Source organism: Nesoenas mayeri (genome assembly GCF_963082525.1).
Source record: "Nesoenas mayeri genome assembly, chromosome: 21".
In the NCBI taxonomy this organism is placed as follows: Eukaryota; Metazoa; Chordata; class Aves; order Columbiformes; family Columbidae; genus Nesoenas; species Nesoenas mayeri.
In genome coordinates, this window is record NC_137571.1 from 6620535 (window position 1) to 6643259 (window position 22725).

At 51.8% G+C, this 22725-nt stretch overlaps 1 protein-coding gene across 1 annotated transcript in view; it reads right to left on the bottom strand.

Annotated features, from left to right (window-relative positions):
- Positions 1 to 3776: 3776 nt before the first annotated feature.
- The window catches only part of HIVEP3 (HIVEP zinc finger 3), a gene marked incomplete at its 3' end in the record, with an annotated part of 44215 nt that continues 25266 nt past the window's right edge, over positions 3777 to 22725 (bottom strand). Inside the window, exons 3-6 of the mRNA XM_080357573.1 lie at positions 20774 to 20949; positions 13336 to 13434; positions 7425 to 8485; positions 3777 to 4640 (exon numbers count right to left, since the gene is read on the bottom strand). Coding sequence (XP_080213699.1) covers positions 3777 to 4640; positions 7425 to 8485; positions 13336 to 13434; positions 20774 to 20949 — 2200 coding nt within the window. The remainder of the gene's footprint in view (positions 4641 to 7424; positions 8486 to 13335; positions 13435 to 20773; positions 20950 to 22725) is intronic.

The following is a 22725-nucleotide window of genomic DNA, read 5'->3' on the forward strand; positions in this document are numbered from 1 at the left end:
TCTCCTCCGCCCACGGGCTGCGCAGTCCTGCAGGACACCGAGCTCTGTGACCGCGATGAAAGCAGCGAAACTCGCGCTTCAGCACAAAGAAGTTACTGGAACTCCAGAAATGCTTAAGCTTAAGCCAACGTACAAGGGTTTTATTAGCTCTGGATAGAAGGTTTGGTACTTAACGGCTGGTTCAAGGAGTTATTTAAGTGCAGGGGCCAAGTCCTCCATGCACAATGGTTTCTTGGATGCCAGAGCATTCATTTCCATGAGTACCTGCGATCAGGGAAGCTACACAAACAGCTTAATAGGGAGGGAAATATCTGAGTAGGGTTTTGGCTGATTAACCAGCTACGTAACAACGAGGAGCAGCCGGTCTCTGGGAGCCACTTGTCCTCATGGACTAGACATTTACAGACCCTCTGCCAGAAGAAAAGCAGGAGATTTTATTTCCACCTGCCAATGAGAAGGAAGGGCTGGGCTTTGGTTTTTTCATTTGCCTATTTGCATTATTATTATTAATAAATACATTCTCTCGCGAATAATACTGCCAACCGCTCCGCAAAGCATCAGTACAGCCAAACCCAGCCAGCCCTGCGGGAGGTAAATCAGGATTTATCGCTCCTATTCTGCAGACAGAAGAGACACCCCGAGTGACATTAAAAGCTGTGACCTGCAAACAGCTTTCACCGAGCGTGACACGGGGAGGCCAACGGGCGCCCGGGTGGGGACGGCAGCCACCAGTGACGGCTGCACCGTGGGTAACACGCAGCGCTATGAACACGGCTGGAGCCGCGGTGCCCCGGGCTGCGCGCGAGGAGCGGGGAGACGCGACCGGCACGGGGTCAGCCCAGGACCCCGCAGCCGGGCTCGGGGACACCCGCCCTGCCCGCAGGCGGAGATGCTGGTGGCGGCGCGGAGGAGGACGCCCTTCCCGCCGAGCTCCGAGCTGTCCGTGTGAGAATTAGCCCTTGAATATTGATTTTTGTGATCCCTTTTGCCTATCCAATAGGCCGTATTGCGCCCGTTAGGTATAACATGAAGCACCATTTCACCCCCGGCCGGAGCATCCCCCGCCGCCCCGCAGAGGAGCCGCAGCGGGTGGAGACGGAGCAGCCTTGGGGTCTCTATTTGCCCATCCCCTGAGTTTCCAGCGGTCCCCGGGTGACGGGTACGGGGTCCCCTCGGGGAGCAATTCCCAAACTCCTCACCCCGACCCTTCCGCTTTGGCCGCGGGTGGAGGGGTCGGACGGTCGCACGCAGCGCCAGCCGCCAGCACGGACGCTCTGCAGCCGCGATGCTGAAAGCTTCAACTCATCTGGAGCTGCCGGCAAAGCTTTAAGAAATAATAATAATAATAACAAAAATAAACCACAGCAACAAAACCAACGTAATGACTCCTGGGTTTTGTTGTTGTTCTTTTTTTCCCCCCTCTGTTCAGAAATGACAGAGGGAGGAAAAAAAAACAAAGGCAAAACATGCGAAGTATCAGCAGGTCAAGGATTAAAATGGTTACGGAAAGAAGCCGAGCAGATTTGATCTAGCCCAAAGCTCGTGGCAAATGCACCTAACAAAACCGGGATGCTGAGTGCACGGCTGCTGCGCTATTTTTCTTTATGTACAATTTATATATATATATATATATATATATATATATATATATATATATATATATATATAAATTAAATACAAAAAGCTACCTTGGAATAATGTTAAGAGCATGACGAGGGCAAGCGGGAGGACAGTGGCAGAAGGCAGGAAAGTCCAAACTGTCACTAGATGGGGCGGATGGTTTCCAGGGATGCTCACGCCGGCCCTGGCCGAGCATCTTGATACTAAGCAGACGCTTAAAGCCTGAGTGGGATTTAGGCTGGTGCTTAAGAGACGCACTGAGGGCTCAGCTGAGCCGAGCTCCCGGGCCTGGGGCCAAACGGGGGGAGACGGGAAAAAGGGAAACTCGATCAAAGTGCTAATTAAGGTATAAATGGGTTCTGGACCTTGTTTTGGTCAGTGTCACAGCCTTAATGTTATTTCCATGATATCTTCTTTTGTACTTAATTCCCTTTACAAGAAAAGCAAAAAAAAATATAATAATCACAGAAGATTATTAAAAAAATGATCTTATTTGCCCGTGAAACGGGAACAGTTCGCAGCTCATCAAGTCTGGCAAGGAAATGTGTTCTCGGTGAGGGTTTTATGTGATTTTTTTTTTAATTTTTAATTTTTTTTTAAAAAGCGTATTACATACCCGATAAAGCGGAGCAGCTCTGAAAGCAGAAAGAACCGCTCCGCTGGTTCAATACTTATATCTTTTTCTTTTTTTAACTAAAAAAAAAGAGGTTTGTACAGATTCCATAGAGCAGAAGAGCCTCCGAAGCCGCGCAGGGCCTGCTGGCCGCAGGGCAAACCCCTGCAACGTCTGCTTCAGACAGCACGGCAGCGCCACACGGGAGCCGCTCCAGGGGCGCCTCTGGGTTTGGTATCTACCGGCAGTGGAGGCCACTGCTCCGCCACGGATCGGCACAGAAACCCCTGTGCATGCACAAGCAGCTGATTGCAAACACCGACCACCCCGCACCATCACGCCGGCACCACAGGGGCGGTCGCCACGTTGCGTTTAAATAAATAAATTAAATTAACATAAGACGGGGGGCGGCAGGGAGACGCGGAGCGGCGGGCGCGCAGACCTGCGGGGAGCGGAACCGGGCGGGAGCGAGCGGGACTGACGGACGCAGTGAGCGGGACTGACAGATGCAGCAAGCAGGACAGACGGACAGAGCTCGTCTGCCACTGCAAAACCAACCACGGGGCGGGGGGAACACGGTCGCAAGGCCGAGTGTCCTTGCGGCGGGAGGCGAAGGAGCGCGGGCTGTCAGGCACGGGCGGGCTCGCGGGGCGGCGCGGGCGCAACACGCGGCGGGGCGGAAGGATTAAAGCGAGCAGGAGGCCGGCTCGTCCAGCGAGAGACACCATTCCCGGGGCTACATTCGATACATTCCTGTGTTCCTGCAGGGAAAGCTTTGAAGAAGAACCTGCTTTTTTGTCCCTTTTTAGAAAAGTGCTTTGCTGGGGTCGGCAGGAGGGAGGACGCTCAGGCTTCGTTTTCTCCCTCTGGTAGGGGTTTCTCTCGCTGCGCACGAGCCTCCCCCTGCTCAAGGAAGTGCTACTTTCATCGACAAGTTCAGGGTAAACACGTTTCTCAAATGTAAAGCAGTCTCAACTCTTTAAAGCACAACCATAGGCAACCCGAGGGATGCGAGGAAAAAACCAAAAACCAAGCACTTTGCAAGAATTAAATAAAGCCTGTAATAAATACGAATCATAAACTTCTGTACACAGGAGCAAGGGTTTGGTTTGTTTTCTTTTTTAATCATTTAATCAATATAAAAAAAAGTTTTTCTGTTTTGTTTTTTGTTTTCAGTGCATCTTCTCCCTCCTAAAACAATTAACCCTTTCCTTTCTGCATCTCTCAGGCCCATAAGAACGCACACCGAAATGGCAAAAAAGACAAGGTCTAACAAACCCCTTTCCAAAAAACTCTAAAAAAATATTCACAGCCTCAAACATCTTTGTACATTTCAAGCAACAAAAGGTATAGAAAAAGGCACAAGTAACTGCATACATGTGGAGATAATACCAGACTGGGACAAAGAAAACCAGGAATCTTCCATGGGTTTGGTCATTCACTAGAGTGCTCCGTATAGCGATGATTATACTAAAGGAAATAGTGTTGAAAATGTCTGTTGATTTTACATAGGAAGCCTAAAGGTGGAACGGATGGCGGGGGCTTAAGTACTTCCCGTGTTTTCATCCACCTTGTGTTGAGTTTGACCTACATGTGCGTGCTCGAGGCTGCCGGCCCTGGGGGCGCCCCCGGGGTCCCCGGAGAGGTTCCTCCTGCGGCCGAAGGGCTGGGCGTGCGGGTGGCCGGGCGGCGGCTCCGAGAGGCAGCCGGTGCTGCCGCTGCGGTCCAGCGGCGGCGAGGGGGGCGCTGAGATGAAAGTGCAGGACGATTCCAAACAAGTGCTCGAGCTGCCGGATTGCTTCTTGCCCGTTTTCTTCGAGGGTTCTTCCCCGCTCGTCGAAGGCTTTGGAGAGTGCTCGTGGGTGGCGCTGGGGCTGCCCGGGGCCGCCTGCTCCGCGCGGCTGGACTCCGCCAACGTTTTTACCCTGTATTCCTCCTGGTCTGTCTTTTGCTGAAGCTCACTAGTCCTCGTTTTCTCTTCTAAGTACCCGCTGCTCGTAGGCTCTGGGGACAGCGTGTATTTGGAAACCTTTGCGACCGGGGAGACGGACGCCGACGACGGCTCCTGCGGGACCGGCGGGTCCTCGTCCCTCTGGGGAGCGCGGCTGAACTCCACGAAGCTGCTGCCACCAGAGGCGAAGTATCCGGCTTGCAGGGACACGACCGAACCGGGCACCAAGCTGGGGTGGGTGCTGGGCCTCGCCTGGACCATCTGGATGCCCCCGATGGGAATCATAGGATACGGCGTCCTCGTGAGCTGCTGCGAATGCAACGGGAGGTGGCTGAAGACCTTGTCCCCGCCGCGGCTGGGAGCGTGGAGGTGCATCTCGTGAGGTGCCTGCGAGGGTCTGGAGCAGACGGGCTGTGTGACGCCAGGCGAGCGCGTTGGGCTTCGTGGTTCTATCTTCTGCACCAGAGAGGGAAAAGGAACAGCTGAATCAGTGCACCGTACAAGTTACGGCATTAGCGCCATTAATGTTCACTATAAGGACTGGTTTTGTTATTATTTTATTCTAATCTGAGGGAGATCAATCAACCGAGGAACACTTGGACCCCCAAACCTTGAAGGTAAGGAGCAAAACAACTCACAGCGTTTGCTGTCTGGGTACAAATATGCCCATGGTCTCCTGGGGCAAATATCCAGGGCTTTGGTTCAGGGTTGGATCATTTTAAAATCATTCAATAGTTTGGGTTGAAGGACCTTCCCAGCCCCCCAGTGCCCCCCCTGCCATGACAGGGACATCGTCACCAGCTCAGGGTGCTCAGAGCCCCGTCCAGCCTGGCCTGGGGTGTCTCAGGGATGGTTCATCCACCACCTCTCTGGGTACCTGGGACAGTGTTTTATCACCCTCATTGTAAAAAACGTCTTCTTTATATCTAGTCTGAATCTCCCCTCTTTTAGCTCAAAACTATTACCCCTTGTGCTATCATCAGACTTGCCCCTGAGGCCCTGGCAGAGGACACAGTGCTTCCTGCCGTCCACGTTGCTCTGGATCCCTTTCAGTACATGGGGTTTCTGACCACCCAAAATAACGTTATTTATTTTCACTGTACTTTGTCACAGCAGCATTACACCCTCACAGCTGCTCATCGCAAGGATGCTTTGGACCGAATGACAGCGTTAACTCTTGTTTGGCCAAAGCACACCCAGCAGTGCGGTCCCCACCACCACCCTCACGGTGTGGTCTGTACAAATCACGGGTCAGGACCCTACGATTTTACCTTTTCCTCTTTCTCTCTTGGTGCTTCACATAGTTTCCTAATGTACATCATGGAGAGATATGTGGCTAAACAGAAATGGATTAATTAGTGACGAGCTTATAACTAAACCCCTAAACAGGACTCGCGAGAAGAGGAAGCAACAGAAACTGAGATCAGCTTTCCGTTAAGATGGAGTCAGCTACAAAATCTGAGGATTCACTGGAGGGCATATTCCTTCATAGGATGATGGAGAACTGGCTGATCTCCATGAAGAGGCGACAGAGGAAAGCAGCAAAAGAGAAAAGAAGAGAAAGAAGCAAGAGCCACTCAAGACAGTGTAACCTTGGTCAGCAGCTACAAGCCCAAACCCTTGCTAAATCTCACTTATCCACACGAAGTCTTGGCAAAATCACTAAAGGGATGCCAGGAAACCCCCAAACAAATAATCTCAATGGTGCAGCAGCCACCAGAAGGAGAGGCCACTACTGCAGGAGCCAGGGGGGACAGACGGTCACGGTCGGGCTGATGGACGGACTAAGCTGAGCTAAGCTGTGATGGCCTCCAAGTTTCTAAACAATGTATAGGGCACCAGTTTTGAGCACAGAGCTCCGTTTGGGATCTGATAAATCCACAATTCTGTCTCTTGTAGCCTCATTGAGAATGTAATTTTGCTATGAAAGCCCAGCTGTCCATCTCGCTGGTAAATAGAAAGTTTCCTGTTGGGGTCTTTATTGTTGCGTTGGAGACACGTGAGCAAAGCAACACCGGTGACTTTGGGTGCGTAAGAGCAGGAAAATGGAACAAGAAGGTATGTGTGTGAGCTTCAGTTAAAAGGTATGAATGGGCAGGAGTATACAAAACCATGTCCTACTGTGGACTAGGGAGCTTAGAGGATTTGCTACGAATGGTGGCAGTGGGTGGTTTTCCTGACAGGGGAAGGATTGGGGTGTCCAAAGCCCTGAGATTCACCACAAAAAGTTAATTGACAGGAAAGGGAAATAGCAATAAAGTAAGCAAAATTTTGGACCTAAAACTAAGGATAGGCCCCGAGAAGGTAAGGCAAGCGTCCATAGCGCAAAGCAGAGGGAAGGCGGCACCAGAAGATGGTACGTTATCATAGTCACGGAAGAAACGCACACTGGGCAACGCGGCTTTCCTGGAGAAGACCTGGGTCAGTATCTGCCGTGACCGCTTCTCCAGGGCGTACGAGGCCTCTCCTCCCCGCGCAGCCCTGAGGGCTCCATCTCTCCTCACACCAGTTTCCCAGCAGGGCCACTCCAGCACCCGAATTTCACGGTCATCAGCACAAAGCACAGGCGGGCCAGGCGCTTCAGCGGAAACGGGAAACGTCCCACCAAACCCGACGTCTAATTTGCCTGTAGCGGTGGGAGGAACATGCAGTTTTCCTTTACTCATAGGATTTGATACGTCCAGCAGAGAGATTAAATAAGTTTCTGGACCCAGCGGTAACACCTCTCTGTGCTGAAGAGAGAAGCGAGATGAAATCAGAGATGCCCAAACAAACACTTCTCAGCGGTTAATCTAACAGCGCTGGCTCCATACGCACACAGCCCACAAGTCAGCAACGACCAGATCAGACCTGGTTCGGGCCACTGAGCAGGAAAACAATGGTCCCAGCTTCACCCCAGCTGGTGAAATCTCAGGAATGGGTGTGAAATTCCCAGGAAAAACAAGAAAAAGCCTCTTAGTGACAATTAGCCATTATGAAGCTGTCACCTCACTGCTTGTGTCAGCAGGAGACTGCTTGGCTCGGGAGAGTAAATACCCTCTTGGAGAAAGGACAACCTGATTTCTCTTCAATTGAGATGATCAGGACTGAAATGGGTGCAAAAGCTGGTGCTGTCCGCTGTCACTTTTCTCTGGGTGACCTGTGCCACAGTCACTGCGCACTCTGCATTGCAACCTTCATTAAAAAACATATCAGAGAACGTACCGCGGGGACTAGAACGCAAGAAGGGCTCGAACTTACCAGCTTGGACTCATAGAGCTGTACGTTTTTGCCAAAGAACCTGTGAGGTAGAGGCATCGAAGACAATATCCCGTGCTGGGCTTGATATGAGCTTTGAACTTTGTCATCTGCTGCTGATTTGCTCGTACCAGGCAAGTCCTCTTTCCCGGGGGACGGATACCTCGGTGACTCCGAACAGCCTGGGGACAGGACCTTCTTCAGCGATAAATATCTGACCGATGACATCTCTCTGCTCGGCGACGAGCGCCTCACAGGGGAGACTTCTCCTTCTGGTGGAAGGTACGACCTCGGGGACAGCTCTGTTCGGGGGGAAAGATGCCGGCTGGGCGACAGCTCAAGCCTTGGTGACACACACCTCAGTGGAGACGCCTCCCTCCTGGGAGAGACTCGCTGGCCAGGAGACACCCCCCTCCCTGGAGACAGGCACCGGAGGGGGGACAGCTCTCCGGGCGGGGAAAACCGTTTGGGCGAAGTTTCATTTTTGGTTAACAGGTGCTTTCTCGCGAGCATCGGTCGGCTGCTGCCAGCGCCTCTGCCGGAGTCCTGACTCGGAGACCACCTTCTTCTTGGGGACGTGTCCTTGGAGGTTGACAGGTCCATAACTAAGGACATCTGGGGCCTTGTGACAGACTCTCTTTCAGCAGAAGCCAATTGCTTGGTGGAGGTCAAAGCTGGTCTGTGGAGACTCAAGAAACTGTGGCACACGGCAACGTCGCTGCTGTCTGCTGACCACCTCGTTTCCAGCCCCGAGGAGGAGCCCTGCTGGTCTTCACCTGCTTTTTGGCTGCTGGAAACAGTTTCTTGGGCTAAGGATGATGCTATTTCGGTGCCTTCCTCCTGAGAAGATGGAGAGCCACCTGAAGAGTGCAGCGGGAGGGTGGCAGGTTTGCCTTCCGACAACTTTAAAGGTGGCTCATCTTGGCTCTCCTCTTCCTCCTCGTCTTCCTCATCTTCATTGTCATCATCATCGTCAGATTCTTCTAGGTCTGAAAACTGATGTTCTTCAATTGGCTCAGATCCCTCCCGCCCCTCAGAGTCCTGGAATAGGTCTTCACTGGTTCCTGAAGGGATGGACAAACACAGAACAGAGAGGGTGAAACACACGCACAGGGACGGGTTTTGTGCTAAATCTGCCCAAAAGTTCGAAGGGGACAAGAGGAGGGAGGACCCAGTCATTTCCTAGATGTGATCATCTCGTGCTTTGAAGCCTTGCAGCCGCTGCCCTCTGTGCCAGCTCCGCTCCTGGCGATCCCAGTACAGCCCAGTGGACCCCACTGGGACCTCCCGCTCTGCCCTGAACTGGTTCCAGCCATTGCTCTGACAACACACGCAGCTTCTGCTCCAGCCCTTCGCACCCCCTGCCTGCCTCCCTCTAGAAACGCAAAATAAGGCTCTTAATAGATGAGAACAGCAGCACAATCACCCTTTAGTGGGCTTCTTACGACTATTTGTTGCAATGGTGCCTACAAAATACCTAGAGCTGCCAAAGTATGAGGAAGGCACTGGGATGGCCGTTCCCATCCTTCACGTTGGGCCTTTTTCTGCAGTTAAACATTAGCAAGACAGGACATATTAGGGTGAAAAATAGGGTTGAAAGCACTTTTGTGGATTTTCCCTTATTTTGATAAATTCTGGCTATGATGCAGATGCTCGTTTGTAGCAGAGGCTTTTGCTGTCTGCCTGTGGAAAGCCTTGCACAGGGATGCTTTGTTAATAAGGGCTTGTAAACAGTGAGGAGTGTACAAGAAGCAAATTCTAAAGGATTTGCAATATATCTGCAGGTAAATATACCACATCTCTCTTCTACTTTAAGGGCCGGCGGAGGCTTTGTGAGACCAGCACCAAGCTCCAAGCAGATGGCGCCGGCTCTGCACCAGGAAAACCTGCCTTTGCGCGCCAGATGTGCACAGCTGCGCGCTCAGCCTGCAGAGGCCCATCGGGAACAGCCACTGGATGTCACTGCAGCTCAACGCAATCACGCCGCCAGGCTGCCCTGCCAGTCCCCACCGCTCTGCACACGCTGATAAAACACCAGTTTTTCCAACCTCTGTTTGTGCCAAGCACCAAGACAACGGGCGCAGAGCTGCCGGGATGCGCGTGGTCCCCAGCTTTGGGAGGGATGCTGCTCTGACACCTGCACCAAACAAGGTGATTAATTGCGGCACTGCTGGCCTCTTTTCACCGTCAGTTCAGCCTAGGACACGCTTTCTCCTCCGATGAACACTGAAACGGTTTTCCATTCAGAGCTGCCATCTGTCAGCAGGACGAGCCGGAGGGGAAATGAGCCGGGTGAGCGCTGAGGCTGGAGCAGACCTGCCTGCAGCGGGCAGGGCGGCTGCCACCAGCGGCCACGGCCACACAGTGAGAAGTCACTGTGATCTATGCATAAAAAACCCCTCATTTTGTTTGCTTGGAATAACAGGGCCCTACTAGTAAAAGCTCATGAAATACTTGGCATCACCAGTGAAATAAATAAGACGTGTATTTTACCAGGGCTGCTGATCCATCCAAGGCTCAGCCTGAAATGCACCTCATTTGCTCCCCACCACATTTCAGAAGTATCTGGTCCATAAAGCGAGACCTACCGCAGAACTCACGCGGCACCGAGTCCAAGCCAGCGGCTCTTCGCTGCGAGGTGGACTCGCATTGTGACCGTCCGTATAATCACGGTGCTTGCTGGACGCAGGATCCAGTGGCGGGTTTGCAAACTCCCAAAGGGATTGAATTCAGAACAAAGATTATTCCAAACGACCGGTTTTCCCGGCTGTAGGGTGAACGGTGCATATTTCTCGCTTGGAAAAGGAATGCATTGCGCTGGCAGAGCCAAGGGCTGGTCCCCATCTCTGGTTTTGTGGTTCCTATGGTATTATGTGGTATCTATGGGCTCGGGGAGCCGCGTCCGCTGTGGCCTCTGCCGGGTCCCAGTCGCCCAGCGGACAGGACAGAGAGCAAGGTCAGAAACAGGGAGTGAGGGGAACGCGAAGCCAGCTCCGCGCTGGGACGTGTTTGCATTTGCCACGGAGGGAAACATGTGAGCGAGCGCCGGGACAGCCCAAGGGGAGTTTGCTTTGGCCTCGGGACAGGCAGAGAGAGCTCAGAGCCGAGCCCTGGCTCCCTGCGCCAAAACACATTCTGCTGAGCTAACGGGCAGAGAAAGGGCAAGTCAGGAGAAGGGAGAGGAGGAGGGAGAGGAGGAGGAGGGAGAGGAGGAGGGAGAGGAGGAGGGAGAGCTGGGAGAAGGACGGGAGAGGCAGCCAGGGAAAACGCGCCTTGTCGGCTTTGGCCGAGGGCTGCGTTTCATTACACGTGTGTTATTCTGAGCTTGTTCTACCAAACCGGTGCAATCCCATCAAGCAAAACCAACGCAGGAGTGAGGAATTAGACTCCGATCTCCTTTTATAGTAACACTCCTTACTTTCTCCTGCCCCTTAAATAGAAATAAAAACAATCGAGTGAAATATAACTCTTGTTTAAAATAATCCGGGGAGTTTTAGGCGCTGCGGCTCCCTCCCTGCCTGCCCCAAAGGAAGCGCGGCCATTCCCGTGCTGGCTTGTGGCACATGGAAATAGCCATTTTCTAGTTTTCTAATTAAAATAGTCCTTGCTAGGGGTCTGTTCTGAGCCCCTTTGCAAAGAGAGAAGACATTGTGGTTACACAGGCTCTTTGTAGCCCACTATGAGAACACGGGATGCCTGACGGAGCTGTGAGCTCTTGATTTCTCATGCACCTTTCTGTTATCTTTATGTTATTTTCTCATCCATCCAAATAGCCCCCAACCACTATAGTGGAAAATAGGATTTTCTGGCCATCTTCTTGGCTGCTTTATTTAGTATTGGCATTTATGAGCAATGAGCCTCCTTACTCATGAGGCAGAACATACAGCCGAAGTCCAGTGTTAACTTCAACCGGATGGAAAAGCAGCTGAAAGAAAATAAAGGAAAGGTCCTGCGATACCACGGCTCCCGCTTTCACCTTCCTGCATTCCTTCCTGGCAGACCGTCCCCTTTACACAAACACGAACGCTCCTCATCAATGGGAGGAAATGGGGACTGTATGTTTTTTGTAATTCTAAAATTACACGGGTTGTTTGCATAATGCGATGAGGGCCAGCCAGCGCAGCTCACTCCAGCGAGCAGCCGACGGCGGCCGGGGCAGAGGAGTCCCCGCTGCACGCGGGTGCGTTCGGGTCCTCTGCAGGGAGATCTTTCCTTGCTGGGCTCAGCGCGTGTCCAGCCACCCGCTGGTCAGACACAAGCAGTCATGGATCATTTTGGCTGGAAAAGCCCCTCAAGATCATCCAGTCCAACTGTTCCCCAGCCCTGTCCCTGCCCCATGTCCTGAGACCCTCATCTCCATGTCCAGCCCTGCAGGGCTGGTGACTCCAGCCCTGCCCTGGGCAGCCTGTTCAATGCCCCACAGCCCTGGTCTGTGACCAGTGACTTAATTATGGCTGAAAGAAAAAGCCCCCCAGGAGATGGTCTCGGTTTCTCCAGCCAACCCAGAGATGCAGTCAGACCCCTCTTGTGCTTTTGTTTAATTCTGCTCCTTCCATGAGGCCAAAGACTCAGACCAGCTCAGCCTCTCCACCTGCCAGGGCTCCCTTTGGGAAAGCAGAGTGCTCCCACCAGCATGGAGGGGCTTCCACACCACTATTAACCCCGTATGAGCCCAGGGATGAATGACAGAAGGAAATCACGAAAGAAAGCACTCCCCCGGACCGGTGAAGTGAGCCCTTGCAGTTCTGTCCTCGGAAGGCTGCAATTACATGTAACATAAATAGGACTTCTGATTTGCAGGTTTTCAAAAGTGACACTCAATTAATATGATTCATTAGTTCTAATTGACTATAATGGAAAGGTTTAAAATAACAGTTGCTCTTTTCAGAGTAACGCAACCAACGTTTCAGGAGCCACTTTCCCTATCTGGCTTTGGTCTGCAGAAGCATCACCAGCGGGTGCTGTAACAGCAGGGAGAGATTTTTGGGGACCATCAGCTAATCAATTCTTTTGAGTGAGTTCCCAGCTGAAGGAGCTCTCCAGCAACCCCCACGGGAGCAGCATCCCACTGTTTGCCCCATAACAATGGGCAGCCACTGCAAAATCCCCAGCTAGGTTCTCCTTTGGCCATGCCCGCATTCGGAGAGGCCGTGGCCGAGAACACCGTGTCTCTGCGCGATGGAAAGGTTGCTCTGCAGAGCTGGATAAACGCCAGGGGCTTGGGCAGATTTCAAAGGCAGAAAGCCCTCCCTGGAGGCAGAGCGGCACGTTGCCAGCCAGGCCAGACGGCCTCAGCTTTGGTAGGTGGTTGTTCTGTGTGGCCTGGGACAGCCCTTTGTCCACCCCCTGTGCATGTCAGGGAAGGCACCACGAAGGGGACACGGGTGTGGGGTGATGCCTTAGGGCCCTTTCTTCCTCCCACGTCCTCATCTCCTGAGCACCCAGGTCAGAACCCAAGTCTGAAAGGGCTGCACTGATCACTCAACACCCCAAAATAACAAGAAGCACCTTCTCACAGCACCACTATTCATGATTATGCATTGTACACAGCCCCTTCTCAGCACCACTATTCATGATTATGTACTGTACACAGCCCACGTGCAGAGCGCTGGGGCAAACACAGGACGCTCCCCACCCCTCCGTTCACTCTTGCCAGCAGCCAAAATCCTTCTGACAAACACACGGAACCCCCAGCACAGACACACGGGCTCAGACCGCCCCGTTGATGAACCCCCCCAGACGGCCCGTAACCCACCCCGTGCAAGCAGAAACCTCCCTGGGTGCTGGAAGGAGCTTGAGATGAACAGAATTGCTCCACATCTTGGAAAGGATGATCTGCGGAGTAACCTCCTGCCTGGACGGGCATCGCCCTCGCTCAGCACCAACAGCAGGTTTATAAGGTGAAAGACTTTACCTTCTTCGGCTTCCAGATCCACCAGTGAAGATACCAACACGCCCATCTCCTGACATTTTTTGCTGTGGGCCTTTGACTTCATATGTTTAGTCAGATTCCCTGAAAAGAAGCAGAAAACACATTTTGGTGAATATGACTTTTTAAATATATATATTCTTTCAATTTTGCGAGCTCTGCAGTAACAAGTTCATCGTTTGGCTCTGGCTCTCCCTAAACCACTGGCCACTGCAAACAGCCCGTGCCACAAAGCGTCACCGCCCGTTCCCTCGCTGCTCCGCTAACGGGGCTGTGAGACGTCTCAGGTGTTGTCGCAACAGTCGGGGAACACATTTGGGTTTATGGGGGACAAAAGTCCTGGATTGCCTTCAGCTGTGATGGTGCAGCAAAGAAACATGGCAGGAAAGCAGGGAAGAGAAACACGTCTCAACTGAGCGTCATCTCCCACCTCGGCACAAGCGTTGGTTATTGTTATCAAGGCATCGGTTATTGCTCTGAGATGGTGTGATTGGGTGACTCGTGGGCAGGCCGGCATCACAGGGCACCCCTCTAATGCTAACTCCCAGATTACAAGCAGGTTAATTAGATAGTTATTAGCCCTAATTATGTCCAAGGGAAACGCTGAACAAAAGGGAACCTTTGTTGTGGGGGAAAAGGTAAGTAGGTGGAATTAGGAGAAGAATTAAGGGTAGGAGAGATAAAGGAAAAATGCCCCTTTTTTCTCTTTCCCACATCTCTCATGGGCTGAGCTGCTGAGGAGAAGAAACCTGGGCTGTTGAACCTCCCAGCACAGCGCTGGCGCTGGCTGAGCACCAATTCACCGCGGCCATACGATGTGCCATCGGCCTCCCTGTCTGCGACAACTCCCGAGCAGTGCTGAGCACCAGCCTTGTTTTCATCACCGAAAAAATGAATCCTCACACTTGATTACAACCTTCAGTGGGGACTGAGGTCCCGCAGGACCAGGAACCCTGAGCCCAGAGTCCCCTGGTCCCCGAGCTGGGTGGGAGCACAGAGAACCTCTACCAACCTCTCCTCCTGCTGCTCCGCATTGTGTAAATAAATAAGCAACTATTCATTGGAGCAGAGAATGACCCGTGACACCCTGACATCTCAGAAGATGCCACAACCATCGAGCTACCAAGTTAGTTTCTCTTTAGCCCATGAATTATTTATTTAGCCCATTTTATACGAAATGGAATGGCTCCAACAGGAAGGCTGACTATATATCCTTGTGTATCTGGCACCCATCGAGGGTGTGGATTCAAAGGATATTTAATATTTTAAATGCAGCAAACCAGTTCCAATAAGAGATTTATTATTTCTAAGCTTCATGCCTAAAACCCCTCAGCCCCACGGTGAGGACACTCAGGTAGGAGGATGAGGCCACCTTGGCTCAGATCCTTCCTCCAAATCACATTTCCCTTCTACACTTTGGACCGGGAGTTTTGCTGTGGACCCACAGACACCCAGTCACACAGACCCTGCTCTCACGGACACCTCCGCTTCCAGTGAACCACTATTGCTTTAAGGAGAAAAACTGCTTCACCAAAAAATATCCAACGGGTCCAGATTATGGCCTCATGGAACTGGAATTTAAATTTGGACCTAACAGGCAAAAAGACAGAGTGAGTCAGCCTGTTGCAATCAAGGCTGCTGCCGCGTGGCACAGCGCATCGCGGCTGCAGAAAGGACCCGCATCGCTCAGCCACCACAGCAAAGCCCGCACTGATCTCCTCCAACCACGATGAGCACAGAAAACAAGCCCAAGCCAAGGCCTGGGAGGACCGGGGGGGTTGGTCTGTGATCCCCATGGTGGGAACGGTGGGGAGGGGAGCTCCCCAGGCATTTTGGTGCTACCACATCCTCAAAACAAGCTCATAAATCCCCTGCGCTACACACATCTGGCTTCGACTGAAGTGGGAGGGCGTAACATGAATTCCCCAGGGGTGGCTGTTGGATGCGATGGTTTGGGCGAGAACGCGGCGCTCGAGGGAGGGAGCCTGGTCCTCAGAGGTGCGCGGTGGCCACCGTGGCCACCTCGGAGATCCCAGGCTGGCTGTACATGAGCCCTTCTCCTCAGCCCGGTGCTGTTCACAGCCAACACACGCTCCCCATGTGTTCTGCTCTTGCCTCCGCACCGGGGGAGCTCCAAAGCCAAAACCCCTCTGAGAATGGCTTCATGTAAAGGACCAAAGGACCAGTCCATAGCAAGTGTTGCTTTCCTTCTCCTGCTTTTTTCTATTCTGCTTTCCGTCCTCATTTGGTGAGATAAGGCCATACCCACACACACTGATGAACAAGATAAGCCCGCAAAGCTCTTGCTGCACATCCCTTGGTGCACGGGCTGTCCGTGCACAGCACCATGGGTGCACAGCAACAAGAAACCCCAGCAAAGCAGGGATGCAGAAAAAACACCCAACAAAACAGGGATGCAGAAGCAATTCCAGCAAACAGGGATGCTGCTCTCCCTTCATGGAAGAGGCTCAGCGGGCTGGATCCTCATCTGACCTGAGTTTGCATCAGTTTTAGGGAAGCTCAAGGCTTATTTACACCAGCTGAGTTATCACCTTGGGAGCAATCTGGAGGACAATGATATTTGTCTTATCAGGGTTCTTCTTACAGTTTGTGTTTTCAGACCCCTTAATTAATGCTGGCAGGATTAAATGCTGAAGTCCTTTGGCCCATTTCCAGTAAAATCAACACTGCTTTGCCTAAGTAAGAAGCTGGATACGAATCCTACCAGGAAGGACTCACAGCTACTTGTTGCCTTACAGAGTTCTGGCTCCAAAGGAAAAACAACCCACATAGTGTCGCTTCCTTGGAAACAGTGAGAAAAACCATATTGGAAGAAGGACGGGAGGAAGCAGCAGGTGGGGAAGCAGGATTTAAACAGGCAGTTCTGGATCCTCAGCAGCTAAGTGGTCCTTCCTAAGGACTGTTCACCACATTTGAGATAAACTGGCTGTATATAAATCCAGGAATCAGTGGAAATTGTAACCCCAGCCCAACTGTTGCTGCACTGGAGAACACGCAGCATCAGCACAGCTCCCGCTTTACACCCGCTTGTAACTCCGTATTACCGGCCACTTAAGCTCTTCTTAGGTTGTGATGTCTTATTCTGGACTTCAAGCAGCTTAAATACTTGTGTTGTTTTGAGAAAGCTGAAACTCCGGTGTTCCAGCAGCACTTAAAGCAGCTTAATGGGGACTAGAAGCTATTTCCCATTTACATTGAAAGAGGGAAATTGATTTTTCAGAATATCCATCATCACATTTTAAAGGTGGTGGAGTTAAAGCAAATATTAGGGAACAGAAACATTGAGATTCCCTGCCTGTACTGGCCATGCACTATGCTTCTATTTCTCCTATTAAAAGTGAACAATTTAACAACAACAAAAATACCTCAAAAAATACCAGCAACACCGGTTCTGCATCCCCGACCAACCCTCCAAACGGGCTTTGTGTCTGACTTAAACAATGCACAGGCCTTGATTTAGGTCTCTGCACGGATACTGTGTTCCCAAGTGAGGCTCCACGAGAAGGAAAGCCTTAGTTTACATCATTTATTGGGCAAAAGATTTCAATTTGTTAAACTTGTGTTATTATCTTTTATACTTATTGACTTAAAGAGTAAGGAAGAGAATGTGAACACCGAGCCTGCCTGTCTGTATTGATACGGGCTATAAGATGTTCACTGTCTCCTGGATCAAGCTTGCATTAGCCAAAACCTCATCTTCCAGAAAGGTACCCGGGATGGATTTGCAGAGTTCAAAACATAGAGAATTAGCGTATTTCCCATTGAGGATTGCGCTGAGACTCAATAGCTGCACTGCTCAAAAAAAAAGAATAACAGCTAATAATTCACTTGAATTGTCTTTGACTTGGAGCCCTCGTTCCCTTATTTTCATCCCTTTCCCTGGTACGTTACAAAGCCCTTTTGCTCACAGCGTTCCGCCTCCTGTCTGGACCACTGGGTCGGTTTTCAATCCAAGCGACACGTCTCAGCCGCATTGCGGGAGGGAGCGAGGCAGCGCGTTCCTGAGGATAACCCCATCCCCGCCGGGGGCAGGACCGAACCCCCGTCCCGCGGCGGCTCCGCGGGGACGCTGGGAGCCCCGTCCCCGCTCCGGGTGCCACGGAAGGGCCGCAGCACGCGGGGCCGCTTGCAGACCCGCAGCCCGACTGCCCTGCCGTTAGCTGATTCTCTCGGAGCTTCGCGCCAGCTGGACCCACTGCGCAGCCAGAGCAGCCCGAGCAGCAATCCTCATAACTGTGCAGCCACAACCCTGCCTGTACGGGCTGAGGGGGTAATGCATTTAATATATTAACATGTTCAATAACCTCAGCGCCTGTCATGCGCTGATTTAAGGAAGCGCAAACTAATTTATTAAAGGAAGACTGCGGCTGAGGACATGGAGAAGTCTGGTGTCTGGAAACTGTGGGTGGACTAGACTACCAAATGGATGTCTTGAGCCAACAGGCACTGATGTCCTTTACACAAGCACCTTTTAAATTAATATGAAGCTCCCTGTCCCTCCTGACCTCCAAGCAAAGGCAGCAGCAGGGACACCGAGCTGCTCCACGCGATTTATGCAGAAATCGTAAGAAATCTTCAGCAATCAAGACGTGAGAGTCTGAACGAGAGCAGGAAAGAGCTCTGGCCAAGGAGAATGAACACACCAACACCGACCCGCGTCACCGCGAGCGGTGAGGAACGGGCTGGAGACGGGGGACAAGGGAACGTTCCTGTGACCCCCGGGAACGCGGTCGGGGGAAAAACTCTCCCTGACCTTCCTGAAAGGGAAAATTGTTCCACTGCAGCTTTTTCTCCGTTTCCTTCCTGGTAAGAAAACAATGAAGAAGCTGCTTAACTTCTTCTCAACAGCCTCGTGGAGGCCGCGGCAACAAAGCCCTCGGGAGAGCGGGGCTGCGCGGGAGGTGCAGACACCTCGTTAAAGAGGCACATTTAGATCTGCTCCAGAAATGTAAAATCAAATAAATCTTTACGAACCGAGTTTCCAAGGCTGCTGTTTCCATCAGCTCAGCGAGCACACGAAAATCTCATGGATTGGCTTTAAAATAATAATAATAATAACAATAATAATAAAGCTTTCCCTGCAGTTCTATAAGCCAAAGGAAGCGCCTCGCTCACAGCGGCAGAAACGCACAAAAAGTGGAGAAACAGCATAATTACTGAAAAGGGGAAAATATTTAAAGCGCTTTCTTTTGCAACAGTTTTCCCAGCTCTTGGAACACAGACATGGGTTTGGGGGCAGGGGAGGGAGGTACATTTAACCAGATAAAGATCCTCATTAAAAATAATAATAAAAAAAGCGTTTAACTGCTTCCAGCCTATTTGAGAGTTTAGAGCATTAGATCATGCTGGAGTGATGCACAGAGCCAAACGAAGGCAGCTCCGCAGATCTCCCCCCGGAGCACACGCTGAAGGCTGAAATGAACTTTCCAAGCTGATTTCTAGAAGAGCTTCAGCTCAGCTTGTATTGAGCTGGGGCTGCAAACCACACACGGGGAAGGACGATCCTCATGGATCGGGGCACAACCAAACTCATCCTGGGGGTCTGCAAAATGAGCCGTGAAACTCCCGTTCTGCAAAGCTCCGCTTCTCACCCCCCCACCAACAGCAATGATTCTGTAACTGGACTTTGATGATTTTATCAGCACCCGAGGCTGATTTGTTCCTCACCCTCCAGCAATTCTTCCAAAGGTCCTCGTGTCTCCATCAGCAAAGCAAACAGTTTTTACTCAAGTGCTGCAAAGTAGAACATTAGGAGGCCCGCGGGCACGGCCGGGCTCGACCGTCACCCCCTCGCAGCACCGACCCGTTCTCATGCAAATCCAAGTTACCATCATGCAAGTATTTGTCCTGAAACCGCTGATTCGGGGAGGTTCTGACCCCTCATGCATCTATAGGCAAACGGATAGTTTGGCATTCAAACCCCCACACGTTTTCCTTTATGTTTTGAAGGCAGAATTCCCATGCCACCATCCTCATGCAATTTTCCTGCAAAGCTAAAGAAGTCCCTCGGGGGCAAAGTGTCTCTGTGCGGTGGCACGGGCCGTGCTGGCAGCTCGTGCGCTTCGAGGGAGCGGAGATGGAGAGCAAAGCAGCTAGAGATGGGGACAAGGACGGTCTGATCGCAGCATCCTGATAGAAGCCTAACAGAAGCATGGCGGAAAGCAAGGCGGGGTGGCGGAAGGGGCTGAATGAGTCCACCTCTCAAAACCTCAGAACAAAGTAACAAAAGCAAGAGGGAAAGGGAAAGAAAATGAATCAGAAATAGCTCCAGGCGGGGAGGAAGCGAAAGAAGCGTCGCTCAGATCTGCCGCATGCGTCTGATGAGATTTTGGCCTCAAGTTGGGTATCACTTCCCCATGCTGCCCAGTGACCACGGACACGGTGTTTCCCAGAGATCGCCCACCAGCTTCCCCAGCAACCCCCGGGCCCCCGGCGCCGCGTGCCCTGCGTCACCGTCCGGTCACCGCTCGGCACAGGCGGCTCAGGACACCCGTGTCGTGCCCCACGCAGCACTCGCTGCCTCCTCCCCACACCCCTGTTTGGGGCTGACGCTCTCAATGAGTAATTAACTCTCCCAGATCTGTCTTCCAAGAGCAATGGTGGAGCTCCAGACAGCGAACATTTACGCATCTATGTCAAACTATAATCAAGAAACTGAACTCGACATCTCGATTGCAAAACTTGCTGCAACCAGCGGTGCAGGGAGAGTCGTCAAACCACAGTTCCAGCGTCTTATGGGAAGTTAAAGGGACCTGGGCACCCCTGGCACTTTGGAAACCTTCACCCACAGTCTCTCGGAGACTTCATTTTGCGTGTGGTTTTGCGTGTTCCTGGTGGAGTTCACTCGCACACCCCCCGAGGAAATGGTGACGACAAAGAATATCTGGTGGTGGTGAGGCTGTGGGTCATTAATGACTACATGTCCCGGAATGGAGGCCTTTAGAGAAAAAAGCCTATTGATATGATATAGAAAATGTCGAAGCTACATGCAACCGCAAAGGATGAAAATGCAGCGCGAACAGATCATAGAGCACTCGCATAGAAAGGCACTCAGACCGTCTCCGTGTGCTCGGCCAGGGCTGTCTGCCCGCACCAGGAGCTGCTGCTCCCCCTCGGGGTGCTCTGGTTCGTAAAGCCCTGCCAGCCAAGCTGCGTTTCAGGATGATTCCCTTTAAGAAGCACAAAGGGGATGGCGCAGGTGCAGCCAGCGCTCTCCACCGAGCCTAACGCAGGGCTGCTCCTCTGCCGCAGCCTTCAGCCCGTTCCAACTCCCTCATCCCCCTCCCTCCAACTCCTGGGGTTCCAGACCCTGGGAAGACCTTCCCTTCCCCTTGGCCGCTGCCCGAGGAGGCCGGTCAGTCAATACACTAAGCAGAGGAGCCGGGAGCTGACTGTCTCTTACCTTTGGTTTTAAAAGCAAAGTTACAGTACTTGCAGACATATGGCCTGACGTCTGTGTGCGTGCGAATGTGTTTCTTCAGCATGCTGGGTTTCTTGCAGCGAATTCCACACTCCTCACATACATACTTCCCTCTTCCACGGCCTCGCACATACACATACTCTTCGTTTGATTTGTACCTATGAGCAACAGGCGTCATGATAAAAAAAAAAAAGAAGATTCCCACCTCAAAAGTAGAGTCACAACGTTCCTGGATCAATTCAGCATGTTATTGACACCACTGGGTAATTGTTTACATACAAAATATCTTCAAAAGCTTTTACCCAGATGCCTACTTCTTCTTCTGGAATATTTTCTTACGTCCTACGTCTGCGTCTCTATACAGACAAACAGCCCAAAGTCTGAAATCAAGGCACAGTGTCACCCAAATGTCCTGATTTCCCCATCCGCAAGCACAAGCCAGGCACTCGGAACAGTCTGAATACGTCACGGTCCAGCCCGGCTGCCTCAGTCGTCTCTCCCAGCCTGTGCTGCGGCTCAAAACGCCGCGTCCGTCACCGCACGATGCCAGGACTGAGGAGACCCACCCCAGCTCAGCCCCTGCTGGTTCAAACCCTCCTCACCCGTGGAAACGCCGGTGAAAGCCGCCCAGAGGGCTGCGATGCACCACGCGCTGCGGCCCCTGCCAGGATGAGACACCAGGATGGACACAGAGAGAAATCATCCCTTTTAAAATCATATGGTGCTATCGCTGAACGTGAACACCACAGTCTCCAGGCTCTTTTATCTCCGGCACAACATCATGAGTTAGATTCACCCAAGAGAACGAGGCCGGTCACCCTTCCTCCCCATTGTACATTCATTTCTCCTCTGTCCACGCGTTAGCGCGTGGGGAAGGCTACGTGATACGGGTTTGAAAAATACTTGTGCGAGTGAGACAAATCCTTTGGCCTCCTGCCGTTTAGCAAATGGAGACTGTGATTTCCTGTACTTGCAGCACAAGAAGAAGAAGGTAACACAAAACAAGTCCCTTCAGATTTTTAAGAGGCTAAATTTTGGAAGCAGGGTACTTCTTGTAACCCATTCTTTTTCTATTCTGCATGATTTAAGTCTGGTCTTCAGAAATCCCCAAACATCCGCTTTTGAAAATCAAGCCTTCTAAAGCATCTTAATGGGGGATCCAAAGACACACAACACCATGAGTCACCGTTTCATAACCTCCCAGTAAAGCACATTCCAAACCAGAATGGTGGGAAAACTGCAGCCAGACTGAAGAGAGACTGAACAGACACAGCAGCACTGAGGATTCCAGTACTCAAATGAGTAAAAGTAGAGTAAATCCTAAAATATATATATATAATGAACAAAGAAATCATTGCAGATCTCCTGCGCAGGTCTCAGACTCAGACTAGAGAAAAGAGAGGCAAGAATGGTGCCCAGGTAGCCCCAGTCTAGTGTGAAATACCGGGGCAGCACCAGCAGAGCCGGGTCTGGGTGTCCAACAGCTCCATGGGGACACGGTTCGTGTTTGTGGGCGCCAGCAGGAGCTCTCCAGAACACAACCGGGCTCGGCTGCTAGCCCAGATATCCCGAAGTATTTTATCTTCTCCAACAGAAACCACGGCAATGCCATCTATCCCCATCCCTTTCCCCCCTCAAGAAAACCCCAAAACACCAAAACTCAGCCAAACAAACAAAAAAACCCCACGGAACTCCCTTCATCACCAGGTTCTCATGATCTGAGCAGAGCTGGTGGTTGGAGAGCACACAGTGACTGCACATCCACCCCGCGCCCGCAATGTCCCGCTAGCTCCATAGATACCAGGGTACACAGGATTAATGGTTGGGGATGGCCGATGTCCCTTCTTCATTCAGTGACGCAACGCTAACGCAGCCAAAGGAGCAAAGGGAATCCAGGAATCCTGATTCTCTCCTCCTGCCCACATTTGTATTCG